Source organism: Phoca vitulina, unplaced genomic scaffold, assembly GCF_004348235.1.
Source record: "Phoca vitulina isolate PV1807 unplaced genomic scaffold, GSC_HSeal_1.0 scaffold1, whole genome shotgun sequence".
Classification (NCBI taxonomy): domain Eukaryota; kingdom Metazoa; phylum Chordata; class Mammalia; order Carnivora; family Phocidae; genus Phoca; species Phoca vitulina.
This window is the reverse complement of record NW_022589704.1, coordinates 7,284,578-7,298,644: the sequence shown is the minus strand read 5'-3', so window position 1 is coordinate 7,298,644 and position 14,067 is coordinate 7,284,578. Positions and strand designations below refer to the sequence as shown.

Sequence of the window (14,067 nt, the reverse complement as noted above, 5' to 3'; positions counted from 1 at the left end):
TATCAGATGATATATGTAATGTAAATATATATTTGATCTCAAAAGTAAGACAGGTAAATCTCTAGGGTGCCATAATTTTATATCTACCCCGGTGAGCTAGTTTATTAGGGATTATACACATGTGGCCAGAAGATATGTTTGTTTTAAGTTCACAGCTATGGGGGAACAAGAATAAAAACTTTGGACCTGAACACAGCAGGAAGTTTGGAGAGGAATTATGGCAAATAATAAAGCAATTGTCCCAGGCCATAAGTAGAAAGAGAATCACCAATAAGAAAATAGAGAACAAGCTGGGTTTGTACATGGGGTCCAAAGTTTTGCTGCTCATGAAGCACAGAAACTCTAAGATAGAAGTTGAGGGAAGAAGTTGAGAAACTGTGAACCATTAAGATTGAGGTAGAAATGACTATGGGGAGGTGTCCACCCTCTGGGGCACTACTGGGGGCACCTCCATCACCACACCCTAAAGATTATTCCCAATGAGGATGAGCTCACACACAAAAATTATAAAACATTTGGGGAAGACCAATATGAAGGATATAAATTATTAAAACATTAGTATAACAAATCAAAACATTTGAGTAAGTCCAATATGAAGAAAAGCATTCCACGAAAATGGGAGGGTTGACATATGAGGAGATAGAAACAATAGAATAATATAAAAAGACACATTTAAAAAATAAGTCTGTTTCGGGGCACCTGGGTGCTCAGTCGTTAAGCATCTGCCTTCGGCTCAGGTCATGATCCCAGGGTCCTGGGATCGAGCCCCGCATCGGGCTCCCTGCTCAGCGGGAAGCCTGCTTCTCCCTCTCCCACTCCCGCTGCTTGTTTTCCCTCTCTTGCTGTGTCTCTGTCAAATAAATAAATAAAATCTTAAAAAAAAAATAAGTCTGTTTCAAGTGCTTCAAGAGGTAAAGTAGTAAAATATATGAAACAAGAATAAGAAATTAATTTTTAAAATTAAGACTTTATTTTTTAGAGCAGTTTTAGATTCATAGCAAAACTGAGAGGAAGATACAGAGGTTTCTCATTTACCCCCTGCCCCAACCCATGCACAGCCTCCCCCACTATCAACATCCCCCACCAGGGTGGTATGCCTGTTACAATAAATGAATCTACATTGACACATCATTATTATCCAAAGTCCATAATTTACATTGGGGTTCACTCCTGGTGGGTTTGGATGAAGATATAGTGATATATATCCATTATTATGGTACATTACAGAGTATTTTCACTGTACTAAAAATCATTTGTGTTTTCCCTACTCCCTCACCCCACCTCTATAACCCCTGGCAACCACTGATCTTTGTACTGTCTCCATTGTTCTGCCTTTACCAGAATGTCATAGAGTTGGAATCATACAGTATGGGGCCTTTTCAGATTGGTTCCTTTCACTTAGTAATGTGCTACAAGTCTTTTCATGGCTTGATAGCTCATTTGTTTTTAGGGCTGAGGAAAATAATTTTTTAAAAAAGTAGTTTCAGAGAAGAACTAAATAGAAATTGTAGAAATAAAAAAATATCACACACAAAAAAACTTAGCTACAGGGTGACTGGCTGGCTCAGTCAGTAGAGTGTACAACTCTTGATTTTGGGGTCATGAGTTTGAGCCCCATATTGGGTGTAGAGATTACTTAAAAATAAAATCTTAGACTGTTGAATCACAGACCTGTACCTCTGAAACCAATAATACATTATATGTTAAAAAAAAAAAAAGATAATAGAAGGAAAAACGAAGGGGGGAAATCAGAGGGCAAGACGAACCATGAGAGACTATGGACTCTGAGAAACAAACTGAGGGTTCTAGAGGGGAGGGGGGTGGGGGGATGGGTTAGCCTGGTGATGGGTATTAAAGAGGGCACGTACTGAATGGAGCACTGGGTGTTATATGCAAACAATGAATCATGGAACACTACATCAAAAACTAATGATGTAACGTATGGTGATTAATATAATAAAAAAAATGTAAAAAAAAAATCTTGAAAAAAAAAAGCTTAGCTAAACACAACTTTCAATTTGGTCATTTGGGCAATATATTTACCTTCTCTGGCCTTTGTACCTTGTGTGCTTGTCTTTCTCCTCCACAGAAATAATCAGCACTTGGAGCTCTGGGACCTCATCCATGATCTCTCTCCATCTCCTCCCCAAGTTAGTATGGATATTCATTGAGTACGTTTGAAGAGTTAACCAATTGATCCCTTGGAGTCAAATATAAGTTAAATTTGTACGGTAAGTCAAGCCCATTTCTATAAGCTCTTTAGGCCCTTTTGAAACCATTATTTCCCCACTTAGTGATCTGGCCAGGATAGAGTTAATAGGTACCCTTAAGCCACATTTTAAAGCCTTTCATTGTATTACTAACCATTATTTTTAAAATAATACCTTTTTAAACTAATAATATTCATGTGCACCTAGAAAAATACAAAGGAGTCAGTAAATATCACTTGTAATCACACTAGTTAAAATTAATTAAAATTGGGGCATCTGGGTGGCACAGTCGATGGTTAAGCATCTGACTCTTGGTCTTAGCTTGGGTAGTGATCTCAGGGTCATGAGGTTGAGCCTTATGTTGGGCTCTGCACTCAGTGTGGAGTCTGCTCAAGATTCTCTCTCCCTGGGGAACCTGGGTGGTGCAGTCGGTTGAGCCTCTGAACTCGTAGTTTCCACTTGGATCCTGATCCCGACGTGGTGGGATAGAGTCCCCGGGTCAGGCTCCTCGTTCAGCGCTGAGTCTGCTTGGGACTCTCTCTCCCTCTGCCCTTCTTCCCCCAAGAATAAATAAATAAATCTTGAAAAAAAGTTTTTTCTCTCTCCTGGGGCACTTGGGTGGCTCAGTTGGTTAAGTGTCGGACTCTTGATTTCAGCTCAGGTCATGATCGCAGGGTTGTGAGATTGAGCCCTGCACAGGGCTCTGCACTGAGCGTGGAGCCTGCTTGGGATTCTCTCTCTCCCTCTCCCTCTGCCCCACCCCACCTCACGTGCTCTCTCTCTCTAAAATAACAAAATTAAGTTAATTAAAATTAATTAATTTTTTCCATACACTGTGCTAAGTTTTGGGGGTGTGGCAATGCATATTTTCATATAATTTTTGTTTGTCTTTTATTTATTTTTAAAGATTTTATTTATTTATTTGACAGAGAGAGAGAGAGAGAACACAAGCAGGGGGAGGGGCAGGCAGAGGCAGAGGGAGAAGCAGGCTCCCCAAGGAGCAGGGAACCCAATGCAGGGCTTGATCCCAGGACACTGGGATCATGACCTGAGCCGAAGGCAGACGCTTAACGACTGAGCCACCCAGGGGCCCCCAATTTTTGTTTATTTTTATATAGATTTTTGAGTGTATAATATACACATTTACAAAAGTGGGATCCTACCTTGTATACCATCATGTATCCTCCTTTTTAAACTTCAAACCATCCCAGCATTTTCTTGTGTATTATCTAGTCTTTGAAACATGATTTTAATTAATTGGTGCCTAATATTCCATTTTATGGATGAGTCACAATTTCTCTAACCAGCCACTTTATTTTTTAAAGATTTATTTATTTATTTGAGAGAGAGCAAGAGCATAGGGGGGAGGGGCAGAGGGAGAGGGAGAGTCTCAAGCTGATGCCACACAAGTGCAGAGCCTAATGGAGGGCTCAGTCTCATGACCCTGAGACCCCGACCTGAGCCAAAAAAAAATATAGAGAGAGAGATTTAGACGAGTTTATCTTGTATGATCTTCATGGCATTGGCCCTGCCTGGAAAGACAGCCTTTATCCATTCACTCAATTGATGAGCATTGATGGAGCACCAATGATGTACCAGAAAATGCTCTTGATATTGGGTTGTAGTAGCAGATGAGGAGTAGAGTCTCTCTTCTCATGCAGCTTGGAGTCTACTGTGATATTTTTTCTCCCATTTTTTTCGGAGGAGGAAACTGGGATCTAAGAGGTCAAGAGAGTTGCCCTCCTTTCCCCGCTGGCCCTGGCAGAGCCAGGAAAGGAGCCGAGTCCAGCATGGCTCTTGCCCTCGCCCTTGCCCTCCCTCCCTCCCTCCGTCCCTGGGATTGTCCCAGGCCCCGGGAAGTTTGTTCTCTGCCATACACACATTTTGCTCGCTGCATCCATTTGAGAAGCAAGCTTGATTCAGGCTTCCCATGGCTCATTCTGATTCACTATGACTGTAGAGAGAGCTGGACAGTCTTCCTGTTGGTTAATGAGTACCAGCGTCCTAACTGGGCCGAGGCTGGGCTTGTATGTTGGCATCGCCCTGGAGCGTGTTGGCAGATGAGTGGGTGGCAGAAGTCGGGGCCTCCCTGAGATGTATATAGGCACTGGCAAGATAGAGGAGGGCCCTGAGACGTGCGGCTGGCCCGGAGGAATGCGGGAGCCCCACTGTTGTTCTAGAAGCTGGGTTCCCACTGCCTCTGCCACACACCCCGACTTCCCACCCAGGCACCAGGATCCCACTTGGAACACTCTCCCTGACGAACGGCTTCTCTTGGAATTGACCCACTTGTTCATTTGTTAACAGAAACAAGAGCTCTTCTGTACGAGGTAATTATGAAGTGATGGAGCGATATTGGGAATGTCTTAGACATGGCGGTTCTAAAGCACGTGACAGCTCATCACCCTCAGCCCCCCGTCAGGGCACCCACTCTCTTCTTGGGGTGCCCAGAGTACCTGCCGAATGGGGAAGGATGTGGAGAAGGCTCCAGTTGGTCAGCTCAGGAAAACTGCTCATTCCGCCCTCACGTTATTGCTGGTCTGAACTTCCAGGAGGCGGCTCCGTCGTCCTGGACTGGCATGGGGATCAAGAAGCTCCTGGGGTAGGAATCCCCGCAAAGCACTGGGCCCATGCTGAGTTGTTGAGCCCATTGGAAATAGGGTTTTCTTGGGAAAAGAAGCTGCCCAAGCTTCAGGCTTGTTGCCCCACATGCTTGCTTTTGCTGCTCTTTGGAGAGGCGGCATTTCAACATGGTAGCCAACAGGCAAAAGTTCCACCCAAAACTAACCCCAAGAGCAAGGGCCGTTTCTCTCAGAAAAGCTGTGAAGTGTGCCTCTTTCTCCCTCTGCCCCTCCATGATTGGTTCTCACTTATTATTATAGGCTCCTGGAGGGCAGGGACCAGGGCTTATCTGTTTATCTGTTTCCTGGCACGTAGCAGGTGCTTAATGCAAATCTGTGAATTGCCAAAAGATTTTCTTGAAGTGGGCACATGGAAGCCTCTGGATTTGCAAGGTGCCCATAAGGTTGTGCTCCTAACAGGAGAGAGAGAGAAGACAGGCAGGACCGCTTGCCTTTTTTGAGAAAGCCATTCTGATGTGATCTCACCTCTGGGTCCTGTGGTGGGAGAGCCCAGTGGTTAGGGGTGTGGGTTCTGGAATTTGGCAGCTCTGAGCTCACACCTACCCACCTCTACCACCCACTCAAGGCAGTCACCTCCTGTCTCCCTGACCCACTTCTCAGTTTCCCCACATCTGAGATGGGAGTGCTACAGCCAGCCTATTGGGCTGGGTGGGGAGAAGTAAGCTTCCTTGGGGAAGATGCTTCGCTCTGGGCCTGGGCCCCACAAGACCACAAGCCGTGGCACCTGCTGGTCGCCTTAGGTGGGACCATCTGAAACTGCTGCTATTCAACCATTTTTGACCTACAAAATGGTGGTTTCTCATGGTTCAACCTGACATTGTCACCCCATTGACCGCCTGGATGCTGGCGCTAGAGGTGGGCTTGTGCTGAGGCCCCTGCCCACCCCTCCCCCAAGGAGTCATCCCCCATTGGAGACAGAAGCACCTGCATGGTCACCCCTTACAGCTCTCTTCTTGCTAGGTGCGGAGACGGAAACCAGGGACGTAGGTTCTTGCCCAAAGATACACAAAGGGGACCTAGGACTGGAATCTGATTTTTTGACTCCTAATTCAGTTCTCTTCCCGCTGTGTTGGTCTCAAGCCGCTGCCATGGTGGGAGGCAGGGCTGGTGCAGATGGGTCAGCTACCTACACGAGGTGCTAAAGCACCCCCAGAAATGTAACGAGGTGCGGGAAGATGGCATGTTCCAGAACTCCTTCCAGAGGCAGTACGGCAGGGAGTTAGAAGTGTCTTGAGTCCCAGCTCTGACACTTAAGTGTTAGTGAGCTCAGTTTCCTCATCTGTACCATGGGATTAAAAATAGTGTCTATTTTGTGGGGGTGTTGTGGGTATTAAATGAATACATATTTGTAATTTGTATTGTAAATATTAAAATGTATAAATACAATTTACAAAAAACTTTTAGAACTATAGTGGAGCACTTAAAAGAGTGCTGGCCCTTCGTAAAGGCCATGTAAGTGTTGGTTATGATGATTGTGAAGACATTTGGGGACGTTATTGTCAACGGGCGTGCCAGTCTGGGCCGGTGCTAAGTTGCTGAGAATAGAGAGGAGCCCACGAGCTCACACACAGGTTCCTTTTCCTCTGCACCTGCCCTCCTTTGCCTGCTTTGGCTCAACATACACATGGGACAAATACTTAGACAAGCAGCCCGTGTGGGACTGGGTTACATGTGTCCACAGCCCCCCTCCCCTTGCATGCCAGCCTCTCTTCCACAGGGACATGGCTCTCAGCCAGGTTTTCAGAGGGCAGGGCATTTGTGAGGTCAAATAAGGCCATCCCTGTCGAGTGCTCAGACAGGTCCTGGTCCTAGTGAGCACTATTTGGTATTTGGCCATAAACTTAACTTCCCATCCCCACGTCCAGGGATCTTTCTTTTATTCACAAACTCCCCAAGTCCAGGGATCTTTCTTTTATTCACAAAGCATCCTGAGTGTCTAGAACAACACAGGGCATAAGGTAGGAACACAATAAACATTTGCTAAATGAATGACTACATTTGCCCCCACCCTAAAGGAGAACAGTGTCTCAGGAGGGAATCTGGAAAACAGCGACAGACACTATGGAAATCAATTCAGAATACTTTAAGCTGGGCATTCCCAGCTCCTCCCTAATTTGCCCTCCAAATTTAATTAATTTTGCTGTTTCCCCGTTTCTAAGAACCTGGCTCCTCTTTCAATTATTCTGTCTCTGCTTCATCCAGGCTTTTATTTTGTCTCACCTGGGAGCTTGCAACAGATTCATCTTCTGCCCACGCTCCCCTTCCCTGGAGCCAAAAGAGGGACTTCCTAAAAAATAAATCAGGTTAGATCACTCCCTTGCCTAAACAAATTTGAAACCTTCCCATTGCCTCCAGGCTAACATCCAACTCTGATGGTCAGTGAGCATCACCAGCGTTAGTCATCCGGAAATGCAAATCAAAACCCCAGCGAGATGCCACTTCACACCCCGTAGGGTGGCTGTTATCAAAAAGACACAATACGCAGTGTTGATGCGGAGAGATTGGAACCTTCCTACAGGGCTGGCGAGAATGTAAAATGTTGCAGCTGATGTAGAAAACAGTCTGGCAGCTCCTCAAAAAGTTAAACATGGAAGTACCATATGACCCAGCAACTCGGCTCCTAGATAAACACCCAAGAGCTTAAATAAACTGTTGATCAGTTTTCTGGGGAACACTGTTAAACTGCCTCTTTCTCCCCCATTTCATTTTTATTTGTGATCATACTTGATTCTTTCCCATTACATTTCATAACAAAGTTTCAGCCTCGCTGCCACTATGTCTACTAACCTCCCACGTTCTTGAATTCCAGTTACCAGGTCTAGATCTTGCCATGAAGACTTAGTCCTTCCATCCAATTCGAGGCAAACACACGTTTTTACCTTGTGCAGCATTTGCCTTTCTTGATTGTATTTTGTCAGATTGGCCTAACAGTAATATTCATTATGGATTGAATAAAATACTGATAGATTGCACTAATTTCTCCAAAATGTTAAATTAAGTTTTAAATAGATAATACATGTCCACGGTAGGAAAAGAAGCAAGCAGGAGGAAGGGCATACAGAGGAGTGTGCTGCTTACTGCTCACCCCACTTTCCACTTCCCCTCCCCCACAGCCAGTTGCTGGCGGGGCTCCCCGGGAAGCAGGCTCTGGAACCAGGACAGGAGGTTGATGGGGGCACCTCCTGGGGTCAGCTCAGTGGGGGGGGGGGGGGTTGGAGCGCGCAGAGGGAGTCTCTGGGAAGCCTCAGCTGAGCCCACGGGAGCCCTGGAGCTGGGCCGGCCCTTGAGAGCGTCCCAGGTAGGACAAGGGAGCCAGGTCTTTATGTTCTGGGCAGGCTCATCATCAGAGGCAGACCTTCCTGGGGTATGGCCTTGGTGCTTTTCAGATGGCAGTCCTGTCCCTCCTCCTGTCCGTCTTCCTCTGCAGCCAGCACTCCCTGAAGTGGGAACCAGCTGGCCCAGCATGGAGACCACTGTCATCCACAGTCCCCAAGTCATCTCCAGCTCTCCCTACCCTTTTTGGTCAAATGCTTATTTTTAATTTTTATTTTCTTATACGTCCGGAAGACACTTCCAGCCCACGTGAGCTGTCAGGAGCCCCTCTCTTCTATCCCCAACACCCCCTCTCTGCTCCAGGGGTGGAGCCCACATGGTGGGTGTAGCTGGGCCTTAGCTTCAGAGCCTTGAGAATCAAGGCTTTTTTTTTCCCCACCTTTTTTCCTTTTTTTCTAAGGCAACTTTCTAGGGCTCTGCAGTTATAAAAAAAAAACCTCCCATGTGTCATTTTCTGGCAGTTGGACAGATGCAGAGCACCACTCAGCAAGCACTCCTTTCCTACCCAAGGTTTAGCATTTGATTGATGAGTTGGGTTTGGAAAAGGCAGTTGAAGGTGATCACAAATCTGTTGTAAGAAGGTTTATTAATTTATAATAAGAATATAGCACAAAATACTCTTTTCCAAATACCTTCTCTCTGATGTCTCACGGACAGATTGCTGCCAAACTCCCTGGGACGCATGTGCACAATTGGTAGACAGGCTCTTGGAATGTAATAAAAGGGGATGAACCCCATGCAGCAAGAGGACAGGCCACCCCAACATTGGGTGGCTTGCCTATGGGGTGAGCAGCACTTGCCTGGGAGGATGGCTGTGGCCCCATCTCAGGATGTGACTGCAAGACTCATCTTCTTATCCTGTGCCCACCCCCAAGCCCCATGGCATCCTGCCCCGTCCTGCAGAAGGAGAGAGTGTTCCAATCAGGAGCCCATGCCTACAGAATCCCCGCTCTGCTCTACCTGCCTCAGCAGAAGACACTGCTGGCCTTTGCAGAAAAGCGGATGAGCAAGAAGGACGAGCACGCAGAGCTGATTGTCCTGCGCAGAGGAAGCTATGATGCGTCCACCCACCACGTCCAGGTAAGGTAGGGTGAGGCTACAAGTGCTCCTCTGGGAGTACAGGGCCCATTCCATCCTTAGATGGCTGAGGTCTGAAGAACAGAGGGACAAAATACACTGAATCCCAAGAGGGACCCAGAGACCTATCAGGGGTGGGGCAGAGAAGGTGTCCCCAGGTGATCACCTAGATCTCACATGGGATCACCGTGAACAAGTCAGGTTGTCATGGCTACATCTGCTTTATTGCATGACGGGACAAGTCAGTCAGGAGATTGATGTTTGGAAAGCTTCCTACATCCCTGAAAACCTAAGGGAGGAGGAGTTTAGTATCACATAACTGGGGGTGGATTATATCCTTTTAGTAAAATTAACCTGGGGAGCAGGGTGAAGGTTGGAGTAATTTGCTTGTGTCTTGAGATTCCAGCATGTAGACCAAGTAGTTAATTTTGATTAACTACATCCAAGGCTGGCTTATCATATCTGAAGGGCTTAATATTATTATTATCATTACCTTGTGGTCATTATTGCACAGTAGCTATCCAGAGCATGGGGTTTGAAGCAGATGGACTTGGGATCAAGTCCTGGTTCCATCACTTACCAGAGGTATGGTGTTGGGCAACTTATCTACCACATCTAAGCCTCTCATTCTCCAGACATGAGATGGAGCCAGTAACACCCGTGCCCCAGGCGTTAGGGATTAGCTTTAGATGAGACAGCAGACGTCATGCTCTTGGCACAGTATCTACCCCTAGAATCATCCATCGGTGGAGAGCTATTAATGGATGGGGATGGACTACAGAGGCGCAGTATGTATGACTCAGACTCAGACTGTGGAAGCTCAGTGTGAGTCCTTGGTGTTGTGGTGCTGCCCCTCCTCGGCTGCATTAAGAGACTATGATGTGTAGAAATGGGAGGTGATTGTCTTCTTCTGCCCCACACTGGTCAGACTGTTGTAGTTACTCCAGGGCTTTACTTGTCAAGAATGGGAAGCTGGACTGGGCTGGTAGGTCAAGGGAACCAGGAAGAAGCTAGGAATGGCTCGTGTCTGAATCATCTTTGTATGCTGGGGTCTGGCACATGGCAGGTGCCCTGTAATGTATGGTGCTCTTCAAATGAAGAGGGCGCTGCCTCGGAGGGAGTGAGGGGGGCCCTGGCTCCCACCGCTCTGGGGAGGCGTTGTGCAGATGAATGAGTGCTGCACGGAGAGCTCTTTCCGGTGACCTTTGATTTTTACCCCCTGAGATACACCCCCTTCCCCCCACATTGCTGCTCCTGGCACCATCACTGCCACTGGCCATTTCAAAGTTGTTCTTCTCCTCCTTTCTGTCCCCTCACATTCAGTGGCATGCTCAGGAGGTGGTGGCCCAAGCCCAGCTGGAGGGCCACCGGTCCATGAACCCGAGCCCCTTGTATGACGAGAAGACGGGAACCCTCTTCCTCTTCTTCATTGCCATCCCCGGGCAGGTCTCCGAGCACCACCAGCTCCACACCAGGGTCAACGTGACGCGGCTGTGCCAGGTCACCAGCACGGACCACGGGAGGTCCTGGAGCCCCGCCAGAGACCTCACCGGCCCGGCCATCGGCGCGGCCCATGAGGAATGGGCCACTTTTGCGGTGGGTCCGGGGCACTGTCTGCAGCTTCACAACAAGACCCAGAGTCTGGTGGTGCCCGCCTATGCTTACCGGAACCTTCACTCCCTCCGGGGGCCTTCCCCATTTGCCTTCTGCTTTGTCAGCCACGACCACGGGCACACATGGAAGAGAGGAAACTTTGTGGCCCAGGACACCCTGGAGTGCCAAGTGGCTGAAGTAGGGGGTGCGGAGCAGACGGTGGTGTATCTGAATGCCAGAAGCCCCCTCGGAGCCAGGGTCCAGGCCGAGAGCACCAACGAGGGGCTCGACTTCAAGGAGGCCCGACCAGTGAAGAAGCTGGTGGAGCCTCCCCACGGCTGCCACGGGAGCATCATCAGTTTTCCCGACCCCCATGCGGGCTCAGGAGCCTCAGACAAATGGTTGCTCTACACCCACCCGACTGACCCGCAGCAGAGAGCCAACCTGGGAGTGTACCTCCACAGGCGGCCCCTGGGCCCCGAGGCCTGGTCGGAGCCCGCTCTGTTGGCCGCGGGGAGCTGTGCTTACTCAGACCTCCAGAGCATGGGCGCCGGCCCAGATGGGTCACCCCAGTTTGGGTGTCTGTATGAATCGGATGATTACGAAGAGGTGGTCTTCCTCATGTTCACCCTGAAACAAGTCTTCCCAGCTGAATTTTTGTCGCAGTGAGCCGGTTGTGTGGCCATCCAGGAAGGGCTCCCGACTGAGAGGCCCACGGTTTCCCTCCTGGGCTTTGGAGGCCAGCTCTTGGTTCCCTTCACCGAGAGCGTGCGCAGACACCCGCCTCCTGCCTCTTTTCCTCCTTTGATGTTTCAGTCCTTCTAAGGGATTCAGTTTTGAGCCCAGAAGTTGAAGGAACCTGGCTTCCCACAGCCCCTCGACAGGGAAGGTGCGGAGAGCTGTCGCTCTGCATGGCTCAGCCTGCCTGCTGCCCGCCCCAGCTTTGTGCGGGTCTTGATAAATGATGGAGTCCAGCCCATTTCTTCTTGGTAAACGCTCATCATGTTCCTGGGGAAAGGCTGAGACAAAGCTGTAATAAATTAGCAGAGAGGTCTGTGTGTGCGTGTGCATGCACGTGCACGTGTGTTCTCAATGATGCTTTAGAGGAGACCTCACGGGAGACAGCTTTGCAGGGAGGTAAGGCAGGTCTAGGAAAATTAAGCTAATCTAAGTCATTGTGTCAGTTTCCCAGGGCTGCCGTAACAAATCAATACAAACTTGGTGGCTTAAAACAACAGAAATTTATTCTCTGACAGTTCTAGAGGCTGGAAGTCCAAAATCAAAGCATCAGCAGGACTGTACTCCCTCTGAAGGCCCCAGGAGAGAACCCCTCCTTGCCCTTGACCCCAGGCATTCCCCAGCTCATGGCTACCTACCTCCCTTTAATGCCTCTGTCTGTGAGTGGCTTTCTCCCCTTCTCCTGTGTTTTCTCTTCTGTCTCTTACAAGACACCTGTCATTGGATTTCTGGCACACCCAGATAACCCAGGATAATCCTGCACTCAATTATATTTGCAAAGACTCTTTTCTTTTTTCTTAAATTTTATTTTATTTTATTATGTTGTTAGTCACCATACAGTACATCATTAGTTTTTGATGTCGTGTTCCATGATTCATTGTTTTCAAAGACTCTTTTCTAAATGTCACCTTCACCGATTCTGAGGGTTAGGACGTGGATTTATCTTTTGGAGCCACCGTTCAGCCCACTACAGGCATCAGAAGTGATTTTGGTACAGGTGATGTAGCCAAAGGTGGGAATGAAATTCAGATGAATCAGATAATTCAGAAGAATGAAGGGGGTAGGAGGGGCCGGGCTGCTGGATGTGCGTCTGTGGTACAGAGCTGCTCTGGGGCATCCGGTCTTTGCGGTGACAGGGATGCCACCATGTGGAGGTAAAGAGAGAGGGGCGAGGGTCCTGTGCTTGTGTAGTCCTTCCTGTATAGAAAGAGCAGGGAGAAGGCCACTCTCCGGTTGTCATGAGGGTGATAACCTGAGAGGGGAGCCCTGGGCGGACGGGGCTGACACTTCTCTGACCTCTGGGGTCTTCAGGAGCCTTTGTCATATGTCCCCGTGGAAACGTGGACTTGCCGCCTGTCCCCATCAGAGCCCCTCCTACCAGTTGGATCAATCTAATAGTTTGATGGCAGCCATCAAGGACAACAGTTATGGGTTCTTGCAATTGAGCAGTTTCTCCATGTGGCCAGGCAGTGGTTAAATGGAATTTTCACAGTGAGGGGAGCTGGAGGTGTGGCTTTTGTTCTGGGTGTGTTTCCCGGCACTGGCCTCCTATCTGGGTGCTACCTCTCTGTGCGGGGTTTTATGAAATCCAGCTGGAAGGATAAAGAAGTAGGGCCTGGTTATTGCTGGGGTGGAAAGTAAGCCTTGGGGATGCCACCTGCTGTCTTCTAAACCCTGCAAAGTTAGCTATGCAGAGGCCAGAGGCCCAGCCAGGAGAGTGAGGACAAGGGCACATTGGCCAGGGGCAGCACACTGTCAAGAGGTTTAGAGGTAGGGTGGCCTGATCGCATATGATCCAAATCAGGACACTTTTGAGAGTGAAAAGAGGATGGTATTGATAATTATACCAAGCAATGGGCGTCACCCAGGACTGTCCCAGGCAAACTGAGAGCTTTAAGAGAAAAAGACCCACCAGGGATTGTATCAGGAGCTGGCCTCTGCTAACTACCCTGGGAGAGTCAACCAATTAAGGGTCTTTTTTTTTTTCTTTTTTTTAAAGATTTTATTTATTTGCGAGAGAGAGAATGAGAGACAGAGAGCATGAGAGGGAGGAGGGTCAGAGGGAGAAGCAGACTCCCCGCCGAGCAGGGAGCCCGATGTGGGACTCGATCCCGGGACTCCAGGATCATGACCTGAGCCGAAGGCAGTCGCGTAACCAACTGAGCCACCCAGGCGCCCCAACCAATTAAGGGTCTTGATGTGAGTTGGGAATAGGATAGGACATCTGGACACGCCAAGCTCAGAACATTATTTTCTTAGACCTTCACAGAGGTCAGTAGGTCTCAATTCTAACTGCTTGTTAGAATTTCCTGGGGAGCTTTTACACCATGATGATGCCTGGGCTCCACCCCTGACCAGCTGATTCAGAATCTCTGGTGATGGCAGCCAGGGATGAGTATTTTTTTATTTTTTCAAAAGCTCCTCAGGTTATTCTAGTGAGCATAAGGATCAAGAACTGCTGGCACAGATGATCG

At 48.4% G+C, this 14,067-nt stretch overlaps 1 protein-coding gene across 5 annotated transcripts in view; it reads left to right on the top strand.

Moving 5' to 3' along the window:
* NEU2 (neuraminidase 2) overlaps positions 1-13,618 on the top strand; it is an 80,250-nt gene extending 66,632 nt beyond the window's left edge. For 3 of the 5 annotated variants that reach the window (XM_032397586.1, XM_032397733.1, XM_032397654.1), the window contains 4 exons: positions 2,090-2,231; positions 4,518-4,812; positions 9,061-9,265; positions 10,586-13,618. In XM_032397586.1, coding sequence (XP_032253477.1) covers positions 4,583-4,812; positions 9,061-9,265; positions 10,586-11,524 — 1,374 coding nt within the window. In that variant the 5' untranslated portion in view covers positions 2,090-2,231; positions 4,518-4,582 and the 3' untranslated portion in view covers positions 11,525-13,618. Of the gene's footprint in view, positions 1-2,089; positions 2,232-4,517; positions 4,813-8,842; positions 9,266-10,585 lie in introns of those variants that run through there. The other 2 variants (XM_032397882.1, XM_032397805.1) reach the window with 2 other exon arrangements.
* The last annotated feature ends 449 nt before the right edge of the window (positions 13,619-14,067 follow it).